The sequence below is a fragment of the Suillus subalutaceus genome (genome assembly GCF_016647625.1).
Source record: "Suillus subalutaceus strain FC151 chromosome Unknown DFJ58scaffold_126, whole genome shotgun sequence".
Taxonomy (NCBI): domain Eukaryota; kingdom Fungi; phylum Basidiomycota; class Agaricomycetes; order Boletales; family Suillaceae; genus Suillus; species Suillus subalutaceus.
Window position 1 is genome coordinate 100,721 of NW_024540375.1, and position 25,703 is coordinate 126,423.

The window sequence follows — 25,703 nt, forward strand, 5'->3', positions numbered from 1 at the left end:
CTGAAACGAAGCTGACCAGATATTCACAATTGCAATGATATGAAATCAAATATTTCACTGTGGTTAGAATACTTATGTAGTGTTCCCTATCGTCCACTGGCCTATATACTACTGCATGTACTACTACATATGAACTTCCAAGTGAATAGTGATATCTATAATGTAAAAAATGTCCACGTTTACACGATGCAAAATCAGGCTCCAACTCTACTGACGATATGAGTCCTGCTAGTATTATCAGCGCTATTAGATTCTTCGTCTGGGTTCTTTCGTATCGAATCGATTGGGTAATAATGACGCAGGACCTTGGCAAGTAAAGGATCAACACCAGTATAGCAGAACGCGAGGGTGATGCAGACGAGGATAAGCGCGGAGGTGATGCAACAAAGCACAGTCCATCCATGTCTCGCACGATCATATATCTAGAAATCATCACCCAATCAAAAACGTGGCTTTTGCATTCGTTAGCATAGATACTGACCTGCCCTCCGATCACAGGACCCACTGAGAAAACTCAGAAATTGATGCGAAAATGAAACTATGAATTCTCACCTGCTGTACCAATCCCGAACGCAAGATTAAATGCGCCATAGACATGAGCATCTGTGCGATGTCAGGAGATGAAAAAAGATCGCATTCCGTTGGGAATCACTCACATCCAACACCTGCCATTTTTCGAGAGACAGACGCAAGTTCAGTCGTCACTGGTGCAACGACACCAGAGACAAAGAAACCTAAGAAAAAAAGGTCAACTCGACACATGTAGCCATGGCGTAAACATACATTGAGCGGCGAGAGCAAAAATGAATAACGGTAAAGAACGCTGTAGGGTCAGAACAATCCACCACGGCAGTGCCAGGAACAGACATATACATGTTATGTAGTCGGACCCCGCTCGATCAACGTAAAAACCTGCTAACGGCTGACGCTGCAAGTCTCGTCAAGACGAGACGACACATTGTCGGACAATGAGACTTACAGATCAAGGCTGGGACGACTGCTGCCAGGTAGGCAAGACCCACCCGGCCCGAATTAAATCCCCACACAGATTGGAGATGAAGCGGAAGGGAGGGCTCTTGCATGCTCTGCACAAGTCTGTGGCAATGGTGAATAATCGCCTACGTAATATTGAACAATACTTACCCATATACGAACGCCATGGTTAGAGCGACCAACGCGCGAGGTGACTGCGATAATTTGACAATAACTGAGAGTAATGGTGTTGGCCTCCGATTGAGTGCCAGGTCAATGATTGATCTGCGGGCTATGGACAGTTTTCGTGCGTTGGGTAGCCTGGACTTGTCCGGAACTGTCGGTTCTTCTACTTCATTAGTTTCTGGATCAGTGCTTTCGTGCACATGAGCTATTGGGATAGAGGAGAGCTGTATATCAGGTGTAGAAGAAGCGTCCGGCGCCTCCTTCATCACTACGGCCGAGGGTTCTGATGGGTCATAGCCCCATTTCAATGCGACGTTCCTTTCAATGAGAAGAAGACGGAGGAGGAGATCGACAACTGCACACAACGATCCGAAGATGAATGGGGCGCGAAAGCCGAAGCGAGAGTACAAGGCACCGCCTGCGGGTGAACCAACCAGAAGACTTCTGGGAGTGAGATAACGCAGACAGAGTCGAAGCATACTCACCCAATGGACAGGCCAGTCATCGCAATACCCAATTGTTCTGACAAAAGGTCGTTGATGGAAGTCAGAACGATATTTTCAGGGTAACTCACTGCCAACGTTTTTCTCTGGCGTAGTATCACACCTACAATAGGGATTAGTTTGTGTATAAAAATGCCCATAAATATTCTCACAAAAGTGCCAAGCCTACGATCCACACCATGGAGGAACTGATTCCTTGCAACACACGAGCGATGGCCATGACTGCGTAATTAGGGGCCTCCATGAACATAACCTGGGAGCCAATGAGCGCAATGAGACCGAAGATCAATGGCATTCGTCTCATTGAATATCGCTCCGAGTGCATAGCAATAGGGATTGTCGCTGTGGGAATGGTTAAACCCATTTGAAGCGATATGGAAGGAGCTGGCTTACAAAAGACTAGCCCGCCGGACTAGAGGATATGAGTGATGGGGTTTACGAAAAATGATGATTCAGCTCACATATGCACATAGTAGCCACCCTGTGAGCGACGAAACCTTATGGTATGACAAACGCTCGAAGTTGGAATGGCAAGACGGGGATGATGATGGAGTAAACCAACAAATCTGTGGTAATACCTGAAATGCGCATTAACATGGATAGCATCCTGACATGCAGGCTTACTGACCGAATCCAACGACTGGCGGGCGTGAAATAATTAAAGTCGATGAATTTAGGATTGTGAGGAAAACATACCTGTAGTGATGAACCAAACTGACGACCGCCAGCGAAGCCCCCATGGCTTTCTATTAGAGGAGAAGGGCATCCAAAGACCCATAATGCAATCTATGCAAAGGGATTAAAACTAGCCAGTGAAGAGGAGTTGTCGATGTGCGGGAAGGAGGAGTTCTTTTATTATATATATATATATTTGATCAATGCTTACCCACTATCCGAAGGCTCAAATATTATACTGCGGAATAGAATAGAATAAAAAAAGACCAGTTATGTAACAGCCACGATGCCGCTGTTCATTTAGGTTGAATTTGTAATACACTATTTACTGTCTTGACCCCTCTAAGGCCCCCCCTTGCTATTGATATTTACTGTCTGATTTGGCCACCACCACACCTTTGCACGTCAATGGGAGACGTTCTACACCTTGTCGCAGAGTATCCTCGCTGTATAGAGCCCAAGTTATAAGCTACTTAATCCTTCCCATGTAATATTGCTAAACCTTGATAAACCTCCTAATACCACATGGCAAGGTTTAGGCCTTAGGGTCCATCTAAGTAATTTACGGTCGATTGACAACGACATAAATTAAGAATTGAGCAATCTGAATCCGCTGCCTAATCTACCACTCACGATATGCCCATATGGTCCAAACCTCTCCTGAGCTACCTGGTGAAAATTTCTTCTAACATCTACAGAATCATATCAGCGCAGACTGTGCGGCAGACTGTCGACGTACTGGCCAGGGTCGCCGCGTGCCAACTCCAATCTCTTTAGATGATCGTCCACTGGCAGGGTTCCGGGTCTCGATATGATTGAGTCGAACAAGCAGCCAGTGTGGCTCGCGTCTTCTGCGTCATAAAGAAAGCCATCCTTATATACTGTAATAGATCCTTACCGACAAAATCCACGTCATTTTGTTCTGTGTGTTTTCTGTACGGCTTATCTTTTGCAATTTTTTTTCAAAGTCCGTAATAATCTTTTGGCTACGGATAGTAATCCAATATCTGGAGCGCTCCGCCCCCCACTACTAGGTTCACCTGTTCGTGGCATTTACCGTCATCAGGAAATTAATTGGTTATTTGGTTATTCTAAGCGTGGAGATTCGAACATGTGCATCCCATAAGCAAAGTGCACCCGCAGTGGTTATAGGACGTCGTGCGTGGGTCCCGGCGCGCTCCTGCGGCTGATCCGTACTACCAGTACTATAGTGACTGATTGAGGACTCGGAACTAAAGTAATAGACGGAAGCAAATTTTGTCCGCCTTTCAATTGCCGAATCAAGGCATTTCTAACCAATGGGAAAATCTGCAAAAGGACTTACCCAGTGACTCACATTCCCCGTCGATTACTATCTTGTGAGCTGTCACTGTCCATATGCCTGAACTCCCTGGTAAGTCCTTGCCAAGCTCATTGGTAAACATTAATAACTCAAGTTATTCCGACCTGGTCTACTCACCTGTTGCCGCATCATAGAAGTAGAGCGTGCAACAACCCTCCTCAGGTCAATTGCCAAAGGAAATAGAATTATTTGGGTCGGAACATCCGAGGATAATCTCGTTTTCCAAGGATTATTGTCCCACGAGGACTTTGTGTGTCTTTCGCATGTTAGTTCCGATGGGATGACTGAGTCTATTTCTTCTGCATAGGGTAGGGAAATCACTGGGCGCGTTGTGAAGGACACGTTCCGATATGGTACGCTCAGAGTTGCGGTATTCTCTTATAATAGCTGCCGTCGGACTCATGGGAACTTCGTCCTAGGAAAATATTTCTACATCGAGCTCGAAGGTGCAGGAAAGATGCCCCTGCTTCACTTTGGGATGACTGGGATGCTACATGTAAGTCTGCCGTACATGCTTCGATCAGGGCTTGCCATTTTTTTTCAAGGTGAGAGGCCAGCCTACCCTTCAGTACAGGTCGAAAATCCGTGAGAGCCCTGACATATGGCCGCCTAAATTCATGAAGGTTTTTCATTCACGGGTCGTTCCTGTGCTTGCCACCTAACTGCAAACTTTAACACTGACAGTTCATCTTACATATCGAGGGTAAGACGTCGGGCACCATAACTGAAGTGGCTTTTTCCGATGCGCGTCGTCTGGGACGCATTCGTCTTACTATCCACCCCAGAGAAGAACCCCCTATATCTGAACTTGGCTTCGATCCAATTTTATCCATGCCTCCACTGTGGGAATTCCAGGCCCTCGTCCTGAAAAGATCGTGCCCAATTAAGGCTCTACTATTAGACCAATCCTTCAGTGCAGGCGTCGGAAACTACCTTGCTGGTGAGTGATCTTACTGGACTATTAATGTTTTATCCAATGGGATCTATCATCAGATGAAATATTATATCAAGCAAAGGTTCACCCCGAACAACGGTGCAATACTTTGCAACAAACTCAGGTCGAAGCTTTGCACCGTGAAGTGGCTGATGTTTGTCGAATAGCTGTGGAAGCCAATGCAGACGACGACAAATACCCCAGCCATTGGATCTTCAAATATCGCTGGGTAAGTTTCACCTCCGTCAAATGATCTACTAATCGCCATGACCTTCGTAAGGGGAAAGGTAAGAAAGTGAAGCAATCTATGATGCTGGTATGTTTGTTTCCTCGACTCTGCTCGCACACACTAAATTTAGGCGTTTTGAGCCTTCGGGGGAGCCTGCGACTGTCAAGTGGATCACTGTTGGTGGCCGTACCTCTGCTTTTGTAGCTGAGGTCCAATGCCTTCCGCACAAGCAAAGAGCAGGGAAGACTGAGGTACATTTTGGATTCAGTTTTGAATTTTGTATCTTCACTCCCCTAAACTTCCCAGACCACCACTGAGGACGAGAGTGAATTGACTCCTCTTTCTTCAGACAATGACAACAGTCCCGCAGCTTCGCCGCGCAAGCGTAAAGTAAGAATTTCAACTCTGGAATTTTCGGCACTCAATTGCATTTTACAGGTTAAATCCGAGAGCACAAGAAGAAAGAGCATAGCTTCTGCGCATACAGGAGAGCCTCTCCGCGAGAAGCGTCCTCGCCTCAAAAGGCACTGAGCGATTGTGATTGCATGTATCCCTTCAGTTACTGTTTCACCCTACCCTTCTGTGCGTTCATAAGCCCAATTGTCATCTTTTATTGTTTTGGATTACACGATACTCTTTCTCTTGCTCCGCGAAATGAGCTGCTGTCTCGGTTCTTATGGCACTTCGCCCGTATGCCGAAGTCACTACACGAAAGTCTGTTGTGCGAACATCATCAACGTTGTAGGAAGCATGGCTCAAAAACGAAACAGTCTTAGGGTACTCCTCATGTTGTTGCTTCGAGTCCACTGGAATTTTGAAATTGAGCCTGGTTGCACCAATGGTGATGATATTGATGATTTCGGACGAACATCGGTGGACCCAACCGCCCTTGCGCAGCTGAGGTATGGATATCTGAATGGGTTTGATCTGACTTGAAACACGTCATAGATATCTGATCCATGCTGCTGGCAAGAACGGTTACATAAATTATCGGTCCAGCGACTCCAGCATGAACCCATCCACGCTACGTTGGCCACAGGAATTGATGAATATACGTGTCACGACTCACAATTCAAAATTATTGCATCAATTGACATGACTGACGGGTCATCAACAAGTCGGGCAGAAGAATTAGGGATATGGGCATGCACACAACAGTAACCTTCTCATTCCTGCTCGTGAAGTGTCGACGTTTTACTCAAGTTTCGCTGAAAACATAGAATCGATCTGCAGTACTTGCAACCTGAACAACACACTGATAACTTACACCGAACTTGATTTCATCAAGAGACAGAAAGCACAATGATGGATTCGACGATCCACTAAAATAACATTACATACGCTCAGGCAATCGAGGAGTGTTTGAGACTACGAGAAAACAACATCGAGAAGAGATAAACGTAGATGAAATTAAGACGTCACTGAAGGAGAAACGAGAACATAAGTTCAAGGTCAAGGAAACACAACAGCTGGACACTTACTGTAAGTAGCAGGATCAATGTGGTCGGGAAGCTCAGGTACAGCGACCTCAAACCGTTGTTGGATGGCAGACATGACTTGTTGGTCTGCCTCACTGGATTGGAACGTAATCGCTAGACCCTTCGTTCCGAAACGACCTGCACGACCAACGCGGTGAAGGTAACTATCTGCATCTGGTGGACAGTCATAGTTGATCACGATGTTGACCCGTTCAACATCAATGCCGCGACCGAAGATATCGGTTGCGACAAGGATGCGCTTTTCGAAGGCTTTAAATGCGGTGTAACGATTTATGCTATAGCATATAGCAAGCACTTAGCAAAGGTATTCGAGAGCCGCTAATGGTGACTCACCGCTCCTCTTGAGCCAAGCCTGAATGGATGCTGATACTAGGGAAATTACAAGAGACTAAGAGCTTGTCCAGCTCGACAGCTCTTGCAACCGATTTGACGAAGATAACTACCTGAGAATCATAAATAAACACGTCCTTCAAGGGAGACAATGTGGTACCTGGTTGAACTCTAGGGTGTCTAGTAGCTCGTTCAACTTCCTGTTCTTCGCGTTCTCATCGAGCTTCACGTAGTGTTGTTGTAAACCGTGTAGCGTCAACTTCGCCTCGTCATCAACAAAGATCTCCAAAGGCTGCGGCAAGTATCAGCAGGAAGTCCATACAAAAGAGTGCATCACATACATTTGCCATGAATTTCTTGCACGTGGCTCTAATTTCTTTTGCTAGTGTGGCACTAAACATCATCACTTGCTTGTGGTGAGGTGTTGCACGGAAGATTTCTTGGACGTCTCGGCGCATGTCTGCGAATCAAACAAAAGAACAACGAGGAGATGCGGTTAGACTATTGTCGACATTTCGAGAGGGAAGGGACTCAAAAATCGTCAGAAGACGATATGACAAGTGTGGGGGATGGGAGGGAGAGATACGATGATATCTTATATATTTATTCTCATCAACCCAACAAAGTTCCCAATACCCTGCATCTACAGCGCGTTTCAGGGCGCACAAGGCACCTGCGCCCTCGGCGGAGGGAGGGGACGTTGACGAGACAAGTGCCTCTTGCGGCGGCGGCAACCGGTACCAAGATACCGCAGAATCGTAGCCGAAATCGAATCGCAGGATGAGACTAACCAAGCTGTTCTAGCATTTTATCGCACTCATCCAAAATGAAGTGCTTGACGTTCTTTGCGTCCAAAACTTTGTCTCTTGTTAGGGCATTGAGTCGTCCGGGAGTGGCCACGACGATGTGGGGACAGCGCGCTTTGTCACGAAGAGTCTCCGCATCCTTTTGAACGGGGGTGCCGCCGTAGAACGTGCCAACCCGCACGTCGGGCATATACTTGGCAAAACGTGCGTACTCATTCTTTATCTGGAAAGCGAGCTCGCGGGTGTGGCAGAGGACAATGACGGAAACTTCCCCATTGACTGGCTCCAGTTGCTGCAAAGTCGCAAGCACGAAGACTGCCGTCTTACCATGCCCAGACTTTGCTTGGCAGAGGACATCCATTCCCAGAACAGCCTGAGGAATGCATTCTTGTTGAACTGTTGAACGACGTTCGGTAAGTTGAGAATAGCATGCTAATGATCACTGAAGCATACCTTCCGAGGGGTGTTCAAAACCCAAGTCACTGATTGATCTCAGAAGTTCAGGTTTCAACAAGAAGTCCCTGTGAAAAAAAAGGAAACAAATTGTTAGATGACCATGGTTTGTAATAACATGGACGCAAAACGAACCTGAAGCCCGTCGAATGTATTCCTGAGAAGTTCTTCTTGTCCTTGTCGACCTCACCATCCACTGCTGACGCCGTTCCCCCATTGGCAGGAATTGCAGGAGCTGTGCCGTTGGGGATAACGTCGTGCTCATCCTCGTAGTCGATAAGTTCTTCGTTGTCGTGGGAGCTCATTGTTGTGCAGACAGCAAGCAGAAAGAGAATATGTTGTCAGAGGTCGTCGAGAGAAAAGGTAAAAAAGTAAGCAAGAGGAGGAGAAGGTTGAGGTTAAAGAACGACACACAAAAATGCGCTGTTCTAAACGTGGCGAGCTTACTAATTTGGAATCACGTGCGCACGGACCCTCGCACGCGTCCCATTAATGCTGTGAGTTGTCTGCGAGTTCAATATTAGCTATGCCCCCAATCGGCGAGCAACTAGTGCTGGTAGTGAACAATAGTTTTATCATTTCTACACAAGTACTAGGGTTGGCAGTGGCCCTGCCATCATCGCAATGATAACACGCAAGCCTGCGGCAGTGGGGTATTTCTCTAATACGGTATTAAATGAGCGTTGTAGGTGTCTACTGGGCAGATTCTGTGCCACAGGCTGCCTGACGGGAGATCCCGTCGATACCCTCAATCCTAGAGCGTGCCCCTTGCCCCTAGTGTTCCACTTTAATATGATATTGGTCTGGCTAGTGCAAGCCAAATCCAATGCGTTTAACAGATTTGACGCAGCCTCAGGCTATGACGCAACCCACAGAATCATATATATAGTTGTATCTTACTCTACGCTCTTCCACGTTATCATTCCGTCTCTTAGTGTTGTCGTCGACGTACGCCTTCCAATCGAGCGGCCTCCCGTCTCCGACTCAAACTTCTGATTTTTCTTTATTTGTTCGTGTATTTGATTGCCATATTGGTCACTTCGTGCCCTATGATCGACGTCTAAATTTTCAGCAGACGACAACATATGTGTCTCGGTTTTAATCGGCACAGCATTGACACAGGCGGGTACGCGTTTATAAGTGGAGGCGGGTGTTATGGATATGAAGAAACGAAATAAGATGCCCAACTATCCGTTTTGGTGAGTTTCATACCAGTTCAACAAAACCCACCAAAGTTATGCTAAAGCACTGGCTTTTGCCTTGATTTCAAAGGCTCGGAGGTAAGATAACCTATTGATCGTGTTATTAGGCACTACTTATCATCATGACCAGGCGTCGCGGCATCCAGTGAGCAACTGTGTGCATCCCCAATGATTGAAACGCACCTGACACCTTGCAGTGGCCGCATGTTTTACGCATCCCCTTGACCTGGCCAAAGTGTAAGCCCAGTTCACTGAGCCCTCGTGATGCCATACTCACACTAACTCAACAGGCGCATGCAGAGTCTTGGTCCTACTGTACCAAGTCCATCTATGCTCAAAATTCTGCGCCACTCGATATCCAACTATGGACTTAGTAGTGTTTATACCGGTCTCTCTGCCTCGCTCATGCGCCAGATGACCTACTCGCTCGTACGTCTAGGCAGCTATGAGGAGATGAAACGCCTCATGTCTGAGGATGGTCGTTCTCCATCCGCTGCGAAGCTTCTCCTGGCGGCTGGCGTGGCTGGCGGTTTGGGAGGAATCGCAGGAAATCCAGCAGGTCCGTTCATGACATGCTGTGATATTATTGCTATGTGTAATAAATAAATTGCTTTCCAGATATTCTACTGGTTCGGATGACCAGTGACTCCATTCGTCCCCCAGAGAAGCGCTATAATTACCGCAATGCTATTACTGGACTCGTCTCCTTAGTGAAAGAAGATGGCCAGAAAGGTCTTTTTCGTGGCCTCGGGACAAATACAGTTTGTACATTTGACATCATACCTAGTTCTCACTGATCATGAGCACCGCAAAGACCCGAGCAGTCTTGATGAATGTAAATTAATTTGCTATCTTCCGTCGGTGTAATGCTCACGCGACATCTATACAGACATCACAGGTTGGATCGTGAGTATGGCGTTATTATCTCTTTGCCGTTTCAGCTTATCAGGTCTCGACAGCTATGACTTCTTCAAAACCACTCTCTTGCAATACCCTATACCCGTGGTCAACTATCAATTCCATGACGGTTTCTTCTTGCACGTAGTTGCAAGTCTTGCAGCCGGAACATGTGGCACGAGTTAGTTGCCTCTATGAAGTTACCAGAATGTCACTGATTGTTTTATTATTAAAGCCGTATGCTCTCCTGCTGATGTCATAAGGACAAGGATCATGGGCTCTGTACGTATTCCTTCAAATACCGAATACTCGTGATGGAGTTTGACAGTCACTTCCAGTCTGGAAATGCTAGTCCAATAGATGTCCTAGTCCGTTCCTTGCGCGAGGAAGGTCCCGCGTTCATGTTCAAAGGCTGGACGCCCGCTTGGATGCGTCTTGGCCCTAACACCGTCCTGATGTTCGTCTTTTTCGAGGTAAGTTAAGAAAACTTCTTCCATGGCTGCACATCGATGTCTTCGTTCCCAACAGCAACTGAAACGCGGCTGGTCCTCCTTGGTCCCCTCGTAATCTATATCCAATTTCGCTGCGCATCGTCAAGCACATGATACCTCATATCTACAAGTTGTCGGATTGACGCTTGGACATCTGCCATTAAGACGTTAGATGACATATCCTAGACATGTAGCCTTGGATTCATCTCACTTTCGCCCTCTCTGTACACTGATGTAGATTTTGACTTACTTACTCGAACTTGAATAGCTAACCTGGCAAAATGGTAAATACCCTACATACTTAGGACAAACTTACTAGGACCTGCAAATTTTCTCAACCAAAAACTACTTATCATAGTACTTGGTGCCGTCGCGCACGCAGCTACGAGATCTATGTAGCATTAATTCTTTGCAACGCCGTTATTTCACGGTCCAACGTGTGGATTACTTCTGGAATTTATGTCAGTTTCAGATTGAAAGTGCAGTCGACTGTGGTCCACGTGACCACTAAGCACCATCTCGGCACCCAGTCCTACTCATTCCACAAATTCAGCAGGTCCCCATTGACCGTTCGCCACCTGTGCTCGACAGATATTATGGAAGCATTTCAGCTTCTTTCTCGGGGAGGTGCACGATTTGACAAACAAAGATTCAAGTCTGACGTCCAAATATTCAACGTAAGAAAATGTATCCATAAGCTGTTTTAATGGCTCACGTCTTTTCAGAAGGCACCAGCAAAAGACATCAAAGGAAAGGGGGTCCTGATATCGCACGATGCGCAGTTACCTCCTGAGCTAGACTTTTTTAAATATGCCAAAGCTTCTGCTGGGAAGCGGAAAGCTGGGGACAAAGAGAGCGATGTTCATGCCGAAGGCAAGCCAGAAAAGGTGGAACGCAAGCGTCGAAAGATAGAGGACGAATCAATGGACTCAGACGATAATCACATTGGTACAGAGGAAGAAGCACCGACCACACAGAAACACCGCGTGACTGCCAAAGGATCAGATGTGCCTAAACCAATTGCGTCCTTTGAGGACCTGCGCGAACGATATCACGTCCCTCCACGTCTATTATCAAACCTTTCTGAAAACAGTTACAAACATCCTACTGGAATCCAGGCTCACGGGATTCCGATTCTGCTCGAGGTGAGCCCACCAGACGTTCTTTCTTATGGTTTGGAGGAAGCTGACGATTCTTACTACAGCACCGTGACCTTGCTGCTGTCTCGCCGACTGGTACGGGTAAAACTCTAGCATATCTGACGCCCATCATGTCTGCCCTGGGTTCCCCGATATCTAGCATGAAGGACGATGGAGGTCGTGGAGTTCGAGCTGTAATTCTTGCACCGACTCGGGAATTAGCACACCAGATACACAATGAGTGCCTGAAACTTGCCGCTGGGCGTAAATGGCGCGCGGTCCTGTTTAGCAAGGCTACGGCTAACACCCTGAGCGACAAGAACGTCAGGGACAAAGTAGGTGCGCTAAATTCATACGCGGCGCACTTTCTATCCAGACTGATACTTTATAGATATCATCATCAGCACACCCCTTCGGCTAGTGGCTTCCATACAGGAAGGAAACCTGGAGTTGAATAAGTAAGCCACGAGCCGCTTGTCCCACTGTGCACATGGCTAACTCATATCACTAGCGTGCAACATCTTGTATTAGATGAAGCCGACCGAATGCTTGACCCTGAATTCTTGTCTCAAGTTCAAGAAGTTATCGCGGCATGCACTCATCCGAACATACAAAAAGCGGTTTTCTCAGCTACTTTACCTGCTGGCGCAGAGAAACTTGCGATGGGTATCCTCAGGAACCCTATACGAATTATTGTTGGTCTTAAGTACTGATCGATCACCGAATGTTTGTGTACGGCCGCTAATTTTCTTCTCTAGAGACACACCACTCCCTTTGATCGCACAAACTCTTACATATGTGGCCGATGATGCCTCCAAACTCCCAAGTCTACTATCATATCTTTCTCAACCATACAATCCACCTCTCCTTATCTTCACATCTACTCAACCAAGAACAACGTCGCTTGCACAGGAGTTGATAATGAACGGCATTTCAAATGTGGATTGTCTTCATGCCGGAATGACAAAAAAAGAGCGTGATGATGCGGTGAGCAGGATGCGCCGTGGCGAAAGCTGGGTCATGGTGACCACGGAGGTCATGGCTCGTGGCATGGACTTCAAAGGCATCCGGGAGGTGATCAATTACGATTTCCCGACCAGTGTCCAGAGTTATGTCCATCGAATAGGTACACTCCCGTTTTGTAATCAGCTTGTCTTGGAACTTAATCTTCGCAGGCCGTACGGGTCGCGCCGGGCGGGAGGGGAAAGCCGTGACTTATTTCACAGATGAAGATGGACCCTTTTTAAAAGCGTACGTGACACTCGGCCATCTTGACCGACATCTAACTGATGACCCCTTACCTAGTATTGCCAACGTGCTGTTACAGTCCGGCTCTTCGGTCCCAGAATGGATTCTCAAACTTCCGAAACCGTCAAAAATGAAGCGAAAACAGATGGGCAAGGTGAAGCGAGCAGATACCGTGAATGCGGCCCGCAAAATCGGTCGCAATGATGCGATTAAGAAAAGGTTGGTTCATTCAAAGCTTCGGGCACTACTTCCAGCTTATGTCGATGTAAAGGGACATGATTGCAGGCTCGAAGAGGCGGAAGGAGAAAGAGCTCCGTGAGACCGATAAAAACAGCGACGTCGGGGAAGAGGATAGATCAGATAAATGATTTTTCTTTCGAAAATTTAAAAGCACGTCGTTTTTACTGTCAGTGTCAGAAGGCTTCGAGTATTGATGAACATGTCATGACGGCATTAGCAGCACTGGTATTCTGAAATTCTTTGAAAAATGGCATGTCTTTCCTTGCAAGGAACTGTCCCTGGTCAAGATAACGACTCGTTCGATCGGAACGTGTACATAACGATATCGATGGTGAGCTGAAGGAGGCTGACGATGAGCAAACCATTTAATGTGATAATGTGAAAGGTGAAGGGAGGCGATGATGTGAAGATGTGACGAGATGTGATCTATCGTGGATTTCGGAGCCCTGAAGGTTTGCTTTCGAAGCGCATTGTGTCAAGATAAAACGCCGCGCCGCTGGGATGAAGTCTCTCCACGAGGCAATCCCTGGGAATCTTTGTGTAGGTGAGTCCGCCAGGAGCTACACAAATCAGGCTACAAAGTGAGTTCAAGGTCGCTGTTCTCGGCTGACTTTGGGCCAGGGATTCTAATGCCGCACGTTTTGCGGCACGTTTCACTGGCAGGTCGTAGCCTTCGATATCACCCCCGTTTTGAATCCTATGATTGATTCTTGAAGCTTATTCGTATCTTGAATCTGCCCCTTTCACAGAACAACGGTCGCAAAGCGGAAATCTAGACGACTCGACGGATATGGAAGGGCTTAAGGGCCTTGTGACCTCAAGGCAGCCTCGAGGTGACGGGGCAAAGTGGTTGTACTAGGTCTCCCCCATACAAGGCTTTTTGGCCTTGACATTCTTAAGCGCTCCATTATGTGGGCGAGAAGAACTCCTTAATCGACTGTGATCCTCCTCTACGCCTCTACGCCTCTGCACCTCTCCCTCAGCTTTATCTCTGATACTACACATATCCTCAAAAAGCCTTGCTATCATGCCCAACGTACGCAACATCGTTCGTCGATCCCGCCGGTTGTCACATCAGTCACCGATTGCAGGTACGACGATCATTTCCTTGTTTGACCTTGTGGGTCCACGCGATCGCTAATAGTTTCCGCAGCTGAAGATTATGTCTATGAAGATTCCTACTTCCCTCAGTCGGGCTATTCAAGCGTTAGGACCGTTGGCATTCCTTCGATTCATACCACACCCCCATCGCCTGTTGGAACTATAATCTCTGCCTCCCACATTTCTTCGTCACTATCCCCTGTCCTATCCCACTTGTTGTCGTTCCCTAATCGTTCATCGCACTCCCGTAAAAAAGAGGAAGGTCACATACCCCGCCCTCCCAACGCCTTCATCGTCTTTCGTTCTTGCCTTTGGAGTAATGAGGATTTCAGAAGCCTAGAATCTGACCATCGCAACGTTTCGCGCATAGCTGGCGAGAGATGGCGTAACTTGTCTGACGACGAGAAGGAACCTTTCGTGCAGATGGCGAAAGAAGCTAAAGCACTGCATGCGAATATGTATCCCAACTACAAATACTCTCCCTCTCATCGCACTGTCGCGGGACCAAAACGGAAGGGGAGACGCAACAGCGATGAGGAGAGGACCAAGTGTGACATGATCGCTACCCTCCTGCAGAAAGGAGTTGAGGGCTCTGCATTGGCGCACGCGATGGCACACGTCAAATCTGAAGATGAAGACGAGATCATACCGACACCCATCATCCCTCCACAAGCTCCCATAGTCGCCCCCAGGGCTCTACCTCCTGTCCAATCGCGTGAACATCGCAAAAAGAAGGTCGCTGCTCGTCCTCGAGTCACCCGCCAAACCACTGCGCAACGTCGCGCCGCAGGCCTTGATCTTGACGCCCCAAGGGCTTGTTTGTTCCCACTTGCCTCTGCTTCCCGGGAGGCCACACCTATTCTGGAGCAAATCAACAGTACCTCTGAACTGCTGTATCCAGCCGATATGTTGGATGAGTTCGTTCCTACTAATGAAATTCCACCTCTAAATCTCGATGCTATATGTGATATGAAGGTATGCCAATCCCCATACACCATAGATTTAATGACACTTATCATTGGACGGGAAGATTGCAGAACAGGAGACATCTGACATCTTCTACTCAGGCATCAAGCCAGCTGCAGGGCTTTCCTACTTCGGTGCTGAGCTCGATGTCATGCCTTTCAATGACTCCTACTTCCTCGACCCCAGCCTGCAGTTGCCCCCCGACTCCACCCCTTATCGAAAATAACGACTCTCCCCTGTCGAGTGACTATGCGTCTCCTCTTTTGACACCTCCCCGGTCTCCGATTGTCTTCACCAACCCTTGGACTACTTTCTTCACGTCTTGTTCACCGGACAACGAACTCGATGAGTTCTTCGTACCGTCGATGGACTCCGTGCCGTCTTCGTTTCCGTCCCCATACAACTCTTTTAAGGACGATGACATAGTCAGGTTCACGCCCGAGGGAATTGATCCCATTACTAAAGACGTGCAACCCGACCTCAACCTCGAAGACTGGATCCACTTCAACTAAAAGTCTCAGATACACACTCGCTCTATACTCATACACTTTTACGTCATTCAAGGAATATACCACTCACGCTCGCGGCATCGACGATCTCTTTTCCACTTTACCCCCATCTCGCACTTCTGCATACCCAGCAAGCACGGATTTCCAACGCAACTCTTGTCACATACCATGTAAATTCCGCTGTATTCTTAGAAAACCCCGTTGTTACAGCTAGCACATACATGCCATCAGATGTCCAAAATTTGTATATATACCATTTGATTAGTACATATTTGAATCACTCATCGTTTGACTTTCTTCAAAGACGCCGCTTCGTCTGGATTCACTCTCTTATTGCCCATAGTTGCAGCCTTTAGCTCCTCCAGGTCGATGCGTCCTGCGCTCTTCTCTTCATTCAACCAGGCAAGGCAGTCATCTTGAGTACCGTCGGGATGTTCGAGCTGCCATTCAAGCACCATGTTAAGCATTGCTTTCATCCATGGACCAGGCCTTTCATCCATGGCGCGGGCGATTGTTTTGCCCTGTGACAGCTCAACCCCAAGCCAGGCGTAGTGAAATCAAAAATTCTCACATTTAGTATCAGCTTAGCATCCGCTGCTTTGTCCAACCCAAGCTCTTCGACCCGGCGCGTCAATGCGTTGTAACGGTGAACGCACTCTGCTGCTTCTTCATGGCCAGACGCTGAGACTAGCTCGCACACGAGAGCGAACACGAGGGAGCTAGCCCAATGAGAACCTGTGTTTATATTATGAACACTTTCTTGCCGTAGTAAAAGTGCTAGACGACCCATCATCAATTGAACAGAGCTGCACGATTATCAACCATACCTATAGCAACCCTTTCTGAAGGCATTTTTAGCCTGTCCTGTTCTAACGAAACACCATTCAAGAATTCGGAAGCGGAATATAGGGGAGGTATGCCATCCAGATAATGATTTTGTCTACCTAGCTTTAGCCCATCCTGGATTGCGCACTTGACGAGAGTTTGTTCCTTGCCTTTTGGGTCCAGGTACGTGATTCCATGATACGAATAGAGACTGGCTGCAAGGAACAGGCGTGCCTTGCACCCGGGCTCTTGCAGAACGTAGGACCGGAGAGTGGGATGCAAAGACATCGAATCCTCGCTGGTGGATGAAAGGAGGCCATGCAGAATGGTAGCAGCACGTAAAGAAAGTTCCTGTGGTTTCGGAGCAGACGAGGCGATACTGGTAATTTGTGGTGGGATGGGGTATATACATTTGTAGAGTTTGAGATCATTAATAATGCGTATCGAGCGGAGAGGATCCTGCCCTGCACGTTATGAGAAACCTGTCAGAGATCTCTTTTTCGCGGGATAGTCAACACAGACCTTTCATCATTTTATCAAGTTCCTCCCCGACTCGTTCTCGGCTAATTTTTTGTGCGAGGCTATCTTGAATTATCTCAAGCTGGGCAGCTTGCTGCAAATCAGACTCTATTTCAAAACCGAAACGGCTTGCGAAGCGAATGCATCGTATCACACGCAGGGGATCGTCCAGGAAGGTTTCACGTGGCGGCAATGGTGTCCGAATAATACCGTTTTGTAGATCTTCGAGACCCTATCCATGTCATGTCAGTATTATCAATGTCGGTGATATCAGTGGCATGAGTCCACCTTTTCAGTGAAATCTTCAACTGAACGAGTATGAACGTTGTAGAACAGCGTGTTAATAGTGAGGTCCCTCCGTAGAGCATCCTCTAGTGGTGTACCAAATTTCTGTATGTGATCTGGTCAAGTTCTGCGTGTTCTTCAAAGAGACCTTGAACACACAACTTCGGTCGGTATGCGACTGTCTTCTGCATACTCCTCGCTTCTTAGGTTCACGAAATCGAGGTCCATGCCAAGGAGAGTAGTCCGTGCAGTTTCCAAGTGTTTGGATTGATTAGGATTGCTCTCAATTTTCGCGATTCTGTGCACATGAAGATGTTTCTGTTCAGACAGAAATGCTACAAAACCTTCAGCGAAGGTCACGCCCATCATATCGGCGAGACAGATGTCAATATCATTGCTGTCCATGCCCAGTAACTGTAACACATAAATGAAATAGTATAAGAGCTTGCCCGAACTATGACAGAGGTCCGGATTGACCTTATCCCTGACCCATCCCCCGTTGATCCTGCACGCTGTTGTGATATTTTTGTTCTCCTGAAGATGACGTGTGAATTCGTCGAGTAAAGTGCACAGATGATCCTCAGCGTCGGTCAGTTGGATCACTTTCCTGACAGCGGGCGCAATACGGGTGGTCATGTTTCTGTAGTGAATATGGCCCAATAAACGTCGCGAACGTTGATATCTGGGGAAAGAAGCAAGTTCTAGGGTACTACAAGTGACTCGATGAAGCATGCAGAGTCATGCCGATTGGCTGCTTTGAGACAAGACGCAGTTGAAGCGGAGATGAAACCTTCCGTATGCGGTGGCGCTGGCCCATCCGGCGCCGGCACCCCACCGACCATCCGTTCATTTCGAGCCTGTGCAGCACGACGACCTACTGCCCCTACGACCCATTCCTCGCACATAACTTTCTTGTTAATCTTCACAAATGGGTCGTGTATTACTCAAGGTCCGTTTGCTATGCTTTTGCATATCTATCTTATTACTGACTCGTCCGGTCAGGTTATTATCTTAGGCGACAGTGGGTGCGTGTTGCAAAGTATTTAGCCTTGACCTATGAATTTGATACTTATCATTCTGCTCTCGTTTGTGTAGTGTCGGCAAGACATCACTCATGAACCAATATGTGAACAAGCGGTTCAGCAACCAGTACAAGGCCACCATTGGAGCCGACTTGTAAGTGCCCTTTCACGCTGGTGGCTCCGCTCACGGCTCTTACCCGTTCTCAGCCTTACAAAGGAAGTTATGGTGGATGACCGTCTTGTCACAATGCAGGTACGTATCATAGTAGGGTAAGTGCGTCATTCCCACTGATGAGGATGCTCAGCTCTGGGATACCGCCGGACAGGAGCGCTTCCAATCTCTAGGTGTGGCTTACTACCGCGGTGCAGACTGCTGTGTGCTTGTGTATGACGTAAACAGTGCCAAGTCGTTCGAGACGCTCGACAGCTGGCGTGATGAGTTCCTTATCCAGGCGAGCCCACACGACCCGGAGAACTTTCCCTTTGTCGTGTTGGGGAATAAGATCGATGTGGAGGAGAACAAACGGCAGGTCCGTCGAAGGCAGCGTCATAACATATGTTTCCTCACGTGCTTTGTAGGTAACACAGAAGCGGGCTATGACGTGGTGTCAATCAAAGGGCAATATCCCTTACTTTGAGACTTCTGCCAAGGAGGCTATCAATGTGGAGCAGGCGTTCCAGACCGTCTCGAAGAACGCGCTGCAACAAGAAGCAGAAGAACAACTGTACGTTTATCCGATTATGTCTGGCCATCTTGCTCATGACGAGTGGTAGGTATGTTGATTACCCGGACCCAATCCAGATTGACCGGGAGAGCACACAAAACTATGGGTGCAACTGTTAATGGATAATCTATGGACTGGGATTTTCTTCTGTTGGTCATGCTCTCTACGGCATTTTTGCCGTTTGTTACCCCTTGCAATTACGCCGAGTAATATTTTACATTGTGCTCTATCGCGTACACCACGAACGCTGTTGATCTCATCTATTCACGACGCAGGCTACGGCGGATCGTGACAGGCATATGTGAGATAAAACATAAGTGAAGATGCGGCATTGAAGGTTGGTACAAGTACAAGACACATTCCTTCCGTATTTCCTTCCTTCCAGTAACTCATAGCTTGAACTCCGACTTCGCGTACTCGACCTTGGCTGAGGCAGCATTGTCGACATACCAGTACACCTGGCCTGGGTGCGATGGCCTGACGCGAGAAGCAGGCAAGCCTACTTCTGGGTTATCAATTATAGTGCTGAGAATATCAGCTTTTCCCTCGCCCGCTGCGACGAATACGATGCGTAGAGCATGGTTGAGAACTGGGAATGTCAAAGTGATGCGTTTTGGTGGAGGTTTCGGTGAGTCCTCGATATACGCAACCCACCTGTCCTCTTCCGTCAACAAAGGATGTTCCGGGAAGAGGGAGCAGGTATGTCCGTCTGGACCGATGCCGAGGAGGATGAGGTCGAAGACGGGAAAACGAGCAGAGTCTTTTTGGGCAAACTCGCTGATAAGCGCTTTCTCGTACGCGTCTGCGAGCTCTTCGAGGTCGTCCAAGAGGGAGATATCGATGTGGTGAATGTTTTTTGGTGGTATGGGAACTTTGCTGAATAACTCTTTCCGGCAAAGATTATAGTTGGAGTCTTCGTGATCCAGCGGAACGCAACGCTCATCGGCGAAAAAGACCTGCCTGTTGTATTCGTGAGATGGATGTTTATTGTGATCTTTGAATCGATCCTTACCATTTGTCCCATTTCACAGATGGGTTATCAACGAGCTTATTCAGCTGTTTTGGCAGAGAGCCGCCTGAGAGAGCAACCGTAAACCTGCCCTTCTTATCGACAGCTTCTTTCTGTGCTTTAACGATGAAGGCAGCGAGCTTCTCGCTCAACTCATTCGGGGACCCAAACGAATAGAGAATGGGAGGGCTAGGAGGTTGGTGGATAGAGGACATGATTAGGGGGGCAAACGCTGGGAATACGCGTTTTGATTTCTTGCTGGACGATATATACCGTACCGTGTGACGTCAATATAAACACAGACAAATACGCATGAGTCTTTGATCACAGTTCCGAATCGGAAACTCAGGAAAATCGCACAGAATAATCGTGACATCGCTATGGAGTCATCCTCGACGTAGTTCGACTTATCCCTGGCGTCCAGTCCTTTCCGTCGTCATCTAACCTTTCTGCTACATCCACGTCGGCATTCCCAGCACTCCCTTCGACTCCCATCTCTGGGAAAATGGACAATAATAACGCATCCATGATAAAGACTGCAAGGTGTGCATTACACGCAGCGTCGCCGAGGGGACTGATTATTTCCTCAACAGTGCGTTCTGGTGAGGATCCAAGAAGGACGGGAGCCAGAAACGCTGGCACCTGTTCACGCAGTCGCCGAAGTAACTGCTGGTGAATAATAATTTGTTCTTCTGGAGTGGGATCGATTGGAGGTGGGCCTGGGTATCCATTTGGAAATAAAGTATGCTTGGACAGTCGTAGTACAAATAATATAGAGGACGTGCACAGAATCCGAGTATACAGTAAGTGGGTCAAGAGTCTTGAGGAACAAGAATTAGAAAGTGCATGATTAAAGACAGTAACTGCCTTACCGATCCATGAACGGAGTCGTGGCCGCACAAATCATACACACCGTATGCATTACTGCGCTTGTAGCAAAGCGTTCGTACATCGTAAACAGCTCGGATATCATTGTGAGAGGCTCTCGAGCATAATGACTGGATGGACGCTGAGGGTTGGGTAGAGGAATATCTACATGCAAGGACAGAGTAGACGACGCGGCTGAAGCATATGATGACGAAGGTGGTGAGATTGATCTTGCACTCCTCGTGGGCGATATAGGAGCTGGACGAGCTTTCCTCCATGGTTCACTTGCTCGCCGTTGGTTAATTGTTGGACGCGCGGAATGATTAACAAGTTTGATGGTACTGAGCGTCTGCTTATATGTTTGAACAAGAGCTAGGCCCATCCCAGAAATGGACTGCATAGCAGAGAGAAAGAACACGAGGAGGGAATGAAAGAAAAATGAGCGTGATGAGTATGTGACGGTGGCGGTACGTTTGGAGGCTACAATGCCATTCGTTCAGAGTTTGATACATCAACATATGAGGTGGCAAACCTTGTCAGACTCTGCATCAAGTGATGGACCGAGCAAGTCCAAGATTGTTTTCTGAATAAACCATGGCTGGATGACTCGCGGAATAACATCCTTCACTAGTACCTTGAGGATGATTTCACGTATGATGTATCGCTCAGCCTCTGGAGCATAATCCTGAGGAGGCAGACATGATTTAAGTACATGGTCGAATACCTGGCGAAAGTATTCTTCGTCAATTTTACCCTCGGGAGAAATTGCCACGTGAGGCTGTAGCTGGTGAAAGAAGTGCGGAAGTGGTACAGCACCACCCATTGCATACGAGGTAGACACCTTGGACGCGGCATGACGGTAGTCGCGATAGTGTTGCGTTATTAGAGCGGGGGCGACCGAAAATATGAATAATGAAAAGTCGGTGGTTAGCAGACGTGTTTCGAATGTCCGAAGGACGGTCGTGAGGACAACTGTAATTTCAGGAAGTAATTCCTTGTCATAGCGAGTAATCTTGGTCCACCACGTATTGACGAAGGCGCGCAAAGCAAGCGCAAGAAGATCATAGGCCTCCGCGTTAAGTTCGGGTGAGCATGTTGGTGAAGCAAACAACGGCGGCAAGTCTGAGCCTGGTGGCAAATGCGGAAAGAGCAGGCGCTTTGCAAGTGTTGCTGGCTGCTGCTGCTTTGTGGTGTTGGATGTGATACTGTTAGAATGCGTTGAGCGAGGGCGGAGGTTACCCGCCATAAGTTACACGTGCGCGCAACCGACTGAACATCCGGATCTATCATAATTACGTAACTGTCGTCGAAGTTAGCGTTCTAGTCAGCCAATGAAAATCGTTTATCCTTTACCGTATATGTCACTTGGCCGGATGCACGTTCACAAGCTTGTATCTCTTTTACTATCACCAACATTAAGTTACAGGTAGACGGTTCAGTCCACTCGTTGCTGTCCGTCTGACCAAGCATCAATCCGTGCGTTATATTAGATTAAACCTCTGCGGTTCCGTGAAGCTAACATACATATTCGACAGTTACTACCCATCCACTGTCATTCGTTTATAAACCGACGCTCTTTACTGCCTTTCAATATGGAACAGATATCTGACTACAATTCAGCACCTAGCTCCTTCGCCACACAAATATTTAGCGGCACCGATGTCAACCACACAACTACCGTTATCATCGTGGTTCTTTGTGTTGTTGGGGGCATGTCGATCTTGTTCGGTCTTTTTCGATTCCTACGCCATCGATTGGCTCGACATTCCACTCCCCTACCACCCGTGCAGCCTATCGCTCATTATCGCAAGCAGCGGCTGACAGAATTCGCTGAACAGCCCACCATGTCGTCAATATACTCCCTGTCCTCACGCCTTTCTCCGTCAATTGGATTATCGCCCGCCGCGAGCGATTCTTCCTTCCTCAGTGTGAAGTACAACCAGAATTCTCCTTCGCAATCAAGTCTGTATCTTGCAGATAAAGGCGATGACCAAGGCGTGCCCCCGTCTCTAGCAAATGACGAAAAAGTTCTTCCAACACCAAATCCCGCATTTAGTCGTGCCAGGCGTTTTAGTAGCAGCTCTTCGGGTTCTGCTTCCTCCACTCCCCCCTCAATTTCTGTTCCATCACGTTCACCATCACAGGCTACGCTTACCCGTTCGTATTCCCGTCGTACTGGTCCTGCGTCAGCAGTGTCCAGCACCTCCATCCGAAGCAGGAGTTCTGGAAGGAGCACTATCATAGGTGCTCCGCATGGACCCCTAAGTCAGGTCAGACTCGTACTACCTGCCCCTCTCGCTCCTTCTCTGCAACCATATCTTTCTGGCCCAGAAGCGGGTAGCTTAGGCGTGGATGCTGAGACGTCAATGCGCACAACCATGGTCGATATGTGGGCACCCCCACTTCACAGGTCGGTGAGTTCTGATCATATCCGTAAGTCACCAGCGTTCCTGTTCTCCGTGAACTTTCGAGCTTATTGTGTGATAAGGACCAAGTTCGCCTGCAATTTCTGCTACATACCGGCACGGCGCTTCACCCTCTAAACCTCGACAGAGGACCACCTCATGTCATGCACCGTCATCGTCACCTTATTTCTCTGCGATGGGTTCCCCTCCTGTTCCCTCAATTCCTATCCAGTACAGGCAACTAAATTGCGCACCTTATGCCACGCAACATCAGCAAGACAACCCTACGAGAGGCCCTGTCATGCTTCAACAATCCTCTTCCGAAGAGTCATATACCATACAGCACGATGACCGAGAAGAGAATCCTCGCGAGTCATCGACCGCATCTTGACCGAGTAATAGATGACGGGTTGATGTAATATTTTGATTCTGTGATGACCCTTGATGAGTTGATCGAGCCGCATCTATATCATTACCATCCTTTATGTATACGTGTTTCCGCACACCAATGAGTCCTTGCACTGCCAGATTCCTTTTCCGTATACTTACAAGTCACACTAGTATGGAAAGCCAGACAGCCGCGCTCCCTTAGTCAGTGTCACGCGTCCGTAATAGGTAAGAGGACTTCGTGCACCTCCGAGTCATCCGAGTCAGCAAATTTGGTTCCGTTTTGAGCATAATGCTTGTTTTCTCGAGGGGCTTTCTTGCCTTCCGTCGTTGTTCACCTCATCACATGGCCGCGTCCTCGTCTTCTGCTCTGTCTTCGCCATTGGCTTTGGTCCCTCCTGTCTTGTTGGTCACAATGGATCAGCAACTTGCAGGCGATGCTGTGTCCGTCGTATCTAAGCCTGCTTCGCATGAACGAGTTTCGCGTTGACCTCTCTATTGATATCTCCGTCCAGCTGCCCGGGTCTTGCTGTGGTAATCGAAAGTATGTCCCGCCCCGCATCAACACAAAACAAGAGCGCATGCAAATTAGTACACATATCATTCTGATATGGCTCGGTCTGCCACTTTCAATTCTCCCACCTTTAGCTTCCGAATCATCCTCGGTCGCTTTGGAAGAGCCAACGATCGAAGGAGTGTTCATCGGTGAGAGTTCAGCGAGGCTGGGGAGGTTACATCATCTGCCTGACCGTCAGACTCACTGTCCTTAGCTTGCATGCATTCTTCTGGCCTCCAGCTCCATCAATGTTTCATTTGATGGTGAATCCCGACAGTTTTGGTTAGTCCGTCGAGAATCTAGGTTGGCACGTACACATCTCAGGGATATACATTATTATGTCTCTGAGACGATCCGCACGAGGGGTGAAGGTGAATTCTATTTCATGGACAGACTATCACATAAAAAGGAGGCTTCGGCGCAATGACTGGGCCTAGTTAAGACGGAACTCTTGAGGATCTATACACTGCAAAAATGTTGTCAGCAGGTTTCGAGCCGGCTGCAAGAGAAACAGATTTTGAGTCTGTTGTGGTAACCACTTGCTTAAGATCGGTTAGGATCCTCCGAGGAATCCGTCCATGAGTGAATGTTAAAGTGTGTTTTAATAGAAAAAAAAATTGTTGTCGGAAGGTTTCGAGCTTGCGCAAGTCCGACACAAACATATTTCGATTATGTTGTAGTAACCACTTTGGCCAGGCGAAGTTGAAATGAACGTCCGAGGAAATGTCCATCATTGAATCTTCAAGGCGTGTTCTGAGAGAAAAAAACCTCGTCTGCAGGTTTTGAACCTGCAGTGGTAGTGTCAGTCCAAGAGACAGATTTCGATTCCGTTGAGGTGACCACTTTGGCGAGGGCGATGTTGAGATGAGCCTCTGAGGAACTGTTCATCAGTGAATCTTCAAGGCGCGTTCGGATGGGAAAAAAACTCATTGGCAGGTTTTGAACCTGCACTGGTACAGTCCAAGAGACAGATTCTGATTATGTTGCAGTAACCACTTCAGTCAGGGCGAAGTTGCTCCGAGGAATCGGGCGTATTCCAATAGAAAAAAAAACCCTGTTGTTCGGCAGGTTTCGAACCTGCGTAGTCCAAGAGAAACGGATTTAGATTCCGTTGTGGTAACCGCTTTGGCGAGGACGAAGTTGAGATGAACCTCCGAGGAACTGTCCGTGAGTGAATCTTCAAGGCGTGTTCCAATAGAAAACAAACCCTATCGTTAGGCAGGTTTCGAACTTGCGTAGTCCAAGAGAAACGGATTTTGATTCCGTTGTGGTAACCACTTTGGTGAGGACGAAGTTGAGATGAACCTCCAAGGAACTGTCCATGAGTGAATCTTCAAGGCGTGTTCCGATAGAAAAAAAACCCTGTTGTTAGGCAAGTTTC

The 25,703-nt window shown here is 47.8% G+C and overlaps 11 protein-coding genes across 11 annotated transcripts; 6 read left to right on the forward strand and 5 right to left on the reverse strand.

Moving 5' to 3' along the window:
• Nucleotides 1–22: 22 nt before the first annotated feature.
• DFJ58DRAFT_808606 (major facilitator superfamily domain-containing protein) lies at nucleotides 23–2,507 on the reverse strand. Its single transcript, XM_041391308.1, has 12 exons — nucleotides 2,358–2,507; nucleotides 2,199–2,239; nucleotides 2,131–2,176; nucleotides 1,814–2,003; nucleotides 1,644–1,727; nucleotides 1,144–1,599; nucleotides 980–1,095; nucleotides 784–936; nucleotides 657–734; nucleotides 553–603; nucleotides 482–504; nucleotides 23–422 (listed from the first exon to the last, which is right to left on the reverse strand). The coding sequence occupies exons 1-12, from the start codon at nucleotides 2,437–2,439 to the stop codon at nucleotides 195–197; spliced, it is 1,548 nt and encodes a 515-aa protein (XP_041239459.1). The 5' UTR covers nucleotides 2,440–2,507; the 3' UTR covers nucleotides 23–194.
• Nucleotides 2,508–3,402: 895 nt separating this feature from the next.
• Nucleotides 3,403–5,590, forward strand: DFJ58DRAFT_808614 (Formamidopyrimidine-DNA glycosylase N-terminal domain-containing protein). The gene is made up of 11 exons (XM_041391309.1): nucleotides 3,403–3,729; nucleotides 3,813–3,928; nucleotides 3,986–4,031; nucleotides 4,098–4,174; nucleotides 4,224–4,301; nucleotides 4,363–4,618; nucleotides 4,672–4,841; nucleotides 4,893–4,928; nucleotides 4,982–5,092; nucleotides 5,148–5,231; nucleotides 5,280–5,590. The coding sequence occupies exons 1-11, from the start codon at nucleotides 3,714–3,716 to the stop codon at nucleotides 5,370–5,372; spliced, it is 1,083 nt and encodes a 360-aa protein (XP_041239460.1). The 5' UTR covers nucleotides 3,403–3,713; the 3' UTR covers nucleotides 5,373–5,590.
• A 507-nt stretch (nucleotides 5,591–6,097) lies between these two features.
• Nucleotides 6,098–8,333, reverse strand: DFJ58DRAFT_808621 (P-loop containing nucleoside triphosphate hydrolase protein). Its single transcript, XM_041391310.1, has 8 exons — nucleotides 8,065–8,333; nucleotides 7,930–7,997; nucleotides 7,462–7,872; nucleotides 7,012–7,130; nucleotides 6,831–6,962; nucleotides 6,674–6,783; nucleotides 6,323–6,615; nucleotides 6,098–6,262 (listed from the first exon to the last, which is right to left on the reverse strand). The coding sequence occupies exons 1-8, from the start codon at nucleotides 8,232–8,234 to the stop codon at nucleotides 6,252–6,254; spliced, it is 1,314 nt and encodes a 437-aa protein (XP_041239461.1). The 5' UTR covers nucleotides 8,235–8,333; the 3' UTR covers nucleotides 6,098–6,251.
• Nucleotides 8,334–8,859: 526 nt separating this feature from the next.
• Nucleotides 8,860–10,951, forward strand: DFJ58DRAFT_808630 (mitochondrial carrier). Its single transcript, XM_041391311.1, has 12 exons — nucleotides 8,860–9,128; nucleotides 9,202–9,209; nucleotides 9,262–9,276; nucleotides 9,329–9,368; nucleotides 9,422–9,690; nucleotides 9,750–9,892; nucleotides 9,946–9,966; nucleotides 10,021–10,037; nucleotides 10,091–10,209; nucleotides 10,264–10,310; nucleotides 10,367–10,501; nucleotides 10,557–10,951. Exons 1-12 carry the CDS (start codon nucleotides 9,085–9,087, stop codon nucleotides 10,593–10,595), a joined length of 897 nt encoding a protein of 298 aa, XP_041239462.1. The 5' UTR covers nucleotides 8,860–9,084; the 3' UTR covers nucleotides 10,596–10,951.
• Nucleotides 10,952–11,021: 70 nt separating this feature from the next.
• DFJ58DRAFT_75661 (P-loop containing nucleoside triphosphate hydrolase protein) lies at nucleotides 11,022–13,437 on the forward strand. The gene is made up of 9 exons (XM_041388130.1): nucleotides 11,022–11,196; nucleotides 11,245–11,664; nucleotides 11,724–11,997; nucleotides 12,050–12,116; nucleotides 12,170–12,364; nucleotides 12,417–12,784; nucleotides 12,834–12,909; nucleotides 12,964–13,125; nucleotides 13,178–13,437. The coding sequence occupies exons 1-9, from the start codon at nucleotides 11,116–11,118 to the stop codon at nucleotides 13,272–13,274; spliced, it is 1,740 nt and encodes a 579-aa protein (XP_041239463.1). The 5' UTR covers nucleotides 11,022–11,115; the 3' UTR covers nucleotides 13,275–13,437.
• Nucleotides 13,438–13,702: 265 nt separating this feature from the next.
• On the forward strand, nucleotides 13,703–15,450 carry DFJ58DRAFT_75727 (uncharacterized protein). The gene is made up of 4 exons (XM_041388190.1): nucleotides 13,703–13,727; nucleotides 13,896–14,237; nucleotides 14,300–15,222; nucleotides 15,278–15,450. The coding sequence occupies exons 2-4, from the start codon at nucleotides 14,174–14,176 to the stop codon at nucleotides 15,437–15,439; spliced, it is 1,149 nt and encodes a 382-aa protein (XP_041239464.1). The 5' UTR covers nucleotides 13,703–13,727; nucleotides 13,896–14,173; the 3' UTR covers nucleotides 15,440–15,450.
• Nucleotides 15,451–16,003: 553 nt separating this feature from the next.
• On the reverse strand, nucleotides 16,004–17,987 carry DFJ58DRAFT_732495 (uncharacterized protein; the record flags this gene model as incomplete). The annotated part of the gene is made up of 6 exons (XM_041386179.1): nucleotides 16,004–16,243; nucleotides 16,294–16,499; nucleotides 16,550–17,011; nucleotides 17,070–17,298; nucleotides 17,355–17,456; nucleotides 17,511–17,987. 6 exons carry the CDS (start codon nucleotides 17,985–17,987, stop codon nucleotides 16,004–16,006), a joined length of 1,716 nt encoding a protein of 571 aa, XP_041239465.1.
• Nucleotides 17,988–18,157: 170 nt separating this feature from the next.
• DFJ58DRAFT_808644 (small GTPase superfamily) lies at nucleotides 18,158–19,377 on the forward strand. Its single transcript, XM_041391312.1, has 7 exons — nucleotides 18,158–18,300; nucleotides 18,354–18,376; nucleotides 18,447–18,527; nucleotides 18,581–18,626; nucleotides 18,679–18,903; nucleotides 18,953–19,098; nucleotides 19,148–19,377. The coding sequence occupies exons 1-7, from the start codon at nucleotides 18,280–18,282 to the stop codon at nucleotides 19,215–19,217; spliced, it is 612 nt and encodes a 203-aa protein (XP_041239466.1). The 5' UTR covers nucleotides 18,158–18,279; the 3' UTR covers nucleotides 19,218–19,377.
• Nucleotides 19,378–19,438: 61 nt separating this feature from the next.
• Nucleotides 19,439–20,389, reverse strand: DFJ58DRAFT_75803 (uncharacterized protein). Its single transcript, XM_041388257.1, has 2 exons — nucleotides 20,111–20,389; nucleotides 19,439–20,058 (listed from the first exon to the last, which is right to left on the reverse strand). Exons 1-2 carry the CDS (start codon nucleotides 20,320–20,322, stop codon nucleotides 19,488–19,490), a joined length of 783 nt encoding a protein of 260 aa, XP_041239467.1. The 5' UTR covers nucleotides 20,323–20,389; the 3' UTR covers nucleotides 19,439–19,487.
• Nucleotides 20,390–20,485: 96 nt separating this feature from the next.
• DFJ58DRAFT_666590 (PXA domain-containing protein) lies at nucleotides 20,486–22,220 on the reverse strand (the record flags this gene model as incomplete). The annotated part of the gene is made up of 3 exons (XM_041382568.1): nucleotides 20,486–20,927; nucleotides 20,980–21,454; nucleotides 21,491–22,220. 3 exons carry the CDS (start codon nucleotides 22,218–22,220, stop codon nucleotides 20,486–20,488), a joined length of 1,647 nt encoding a protein of 548 aa, XP_041239468.1.
• Nucleotides 22,221–22,333: 113 nt separating this feature from the next.
• DFJ58DRAFT_748479 (uncharacterized protein) lies at nucleotides 22,334–23,984 on the forward strand. Its single transcript, XM_041387591.1, has 3 exons — nucleotides 22,334–22,450; nucleotides 22,510–23,407; nucleotides 23,463–23,984. Exons 2-3 carry the CDS (start codon nucleotides 22,567–22,569, stop codon nucleotides 23,768–23,770), a joined length of 1,149 nt encoding a protein of 382 aa, XP_041239469.1. The 5' UTR covers nucleotides 22,334–22,450; nucleotides 22,510–22,566; the 3' UTR covers nucleotides 23,771–23,984.
• The last annotated feature ends 1,719 nt before the right edge of the window (nucleotides 23,985–25,703 follow it).

Bases quoted from the DNA above. Each gene is read 5' to 3' on its own strand.
- DFJ58DRAFT_808606 (XM_041391308.1), bottom strand. From the start codon at position 2,439: ATGGGTCTTTGGATGCCCTTCTCCTCTAATAGAAAGCCATGGGGGCTT. The intron at 2,240-2,357 runs GTATGTTTTCCT...TGCGCATTTCAG, and splicing joins AGTTTGGTTCATCACTACAG to GTATTACCACAGATTTGTTG. The intron at 1,096-1,143 runs GTAAGTATTGTT...CCATTGCCACAG, and splicing joins ACCATGGCGTTCGTATATGG to ACTTGTGCAGAGCATGCAAG.
- DFJ58DRAFT_75803 (XM_041388257.1), bottom strand. From the start codon at position 20,322: ATGTCCTCTATCCACCAACCTCCTAGCCCTCCCATTCTCTATTCGTTT. The intron at 20,059-20,110 runs GTAAGGATCGAT...CGAATACAACAG, and splicing joins TCTGTGAAATGGGACAAATG to GCAGGTCTTTTTCGCCGATG.
- DFJ58DRAFT_75727 (XM_041388190.1), top strand. From the start codon at position 14,174: ATGCCCAACGTACGCAACATCGTTCGTCGATCCCGCCGGTTGTCACAT. The intron at 14,238-14,299 runs GTACGACGATCA...TAGTTTCCGCAG, and splicing joins ACATCAGTCACCGATTGCAG to CTGAAGATTATGTCTATGAA. The intron at 15,223-15,277 runs GTATGCCAATCC...TTGGACGGGAAG, and splicing joins ATGCTATATGTGATATGAAG to ATTGCAGAACAGGAGACATC.
- DFJ58DRAFT_808630 (XM_041391311.1), top strand. From the start codon at position 9,085: ATGGATATGAAGAAACGAAATAAGATGCCCAACTATCCGTTTTG. The intron at 9,369-9,421 runs GTAAGCCCAGTT...CTAACTCAACAG, and splicing joins CCCCTTGACCTGGCCAAAGT to GCGCATGCAGAGTCTTGGTC. The intron at 9,691-9,749 runs GTCCGTTCATGA...ATTGCTTTCCAG, and splicing joins AATCGCAGGAAATCCAGCAG to ATATTCTACTGGTTCGGATG.
- DFJ58DRAFT_808614 (XM_041391309.1), top strand. The intron at 4,175-4,223 runs GTAAGTCTGCCG...TTTTTTTTCAAG, and splicing joins GGATGACTGGGATGCTACAT to GTGAGAGGCCAGCCTACCCT. The intron at 4,842-4,892 runs GTAAGTTTCACC...GACCTTCGTAAG, and splicing joins GGATCTTCAAATATCGCTGG to GGGAAAGGTAAGAAAGTGAA.
- DFJ58DRAFT_808644 (XM_041391312.1), top strand. From the start codon at position 18,280: ATGGGTCGTGTATTACTCAAG. The intron at 18,301-18,353 runs GTCCGTTTGCTA...TCGTCCGGTCAG, and splicing joins TGGGTCGTGTATTACTCAAG to GTTATTATCTTAGGCGACAG. The intron at 18,377-18,446 runs GTGCGTGTTGCA...TCGTTTGTGTAG, and splicing joins ATTATCTTAGGCGACAGTGG to TGTCGGCAAGACATCACTCA.
- DFJ58DRAFT_748479 (XM_041387591.1), top strand. From the start codon at position 22,567: ATGGAACAGATATCTGACTACAATTCAGCACCTAGCTCCTTCGCCACA. The intron at 23,408-23,462 runs GTAAGTCACCAG...TTGTGTGATAAG, and splicing joins GGTGAGTTCTGATCATATCC to GACCAAGTTCGCCTGCAATT.
- DFJ58DRAFT_808621 (XM_041391310.1), bottom strand. From the start codon at position 8,234: ATGAGCTCCCACGACAACGAAGAACTTATCGACTACGAGGATGAGCAC. The intron at 7,998-8,064 runs GTTCGTTTTGCG...TTTTTTTCACAG, and splicing joins ATACATTCGACGGGCTTCAG to GGACTTCTTGTTGAAACCTG. The intron at 6,616-6,673 runs GTGAGTCACCAT...TATATGCTATAG, and splicing joins GGCTTGGCTCAAGAGGAGCG to CATAAATCGTTACACCGCAT.
- DFJ58DRAFT_75661 (XM_041388130.1), top strand. From the start codon at position 11,116: ATGGAAGCATTTCAGCTTCTTTCTCGGGGAGGTGCACGATTTGACAAA. The intron at 11,197-11,244 runs GTAAGAAAATGT...ACGTCTTTTCAG, and splicing joins CTGACGTCCAAATATTCAAC to AAGGCACCAGCAAAAGACAT. The intron at 11,998-12,049 runs GTGCGCTAAATT...GATACTTTATAG, and splicing joins GAACGTCAGGGACAAAGTAG to ATATCATCATCAGCACACCC.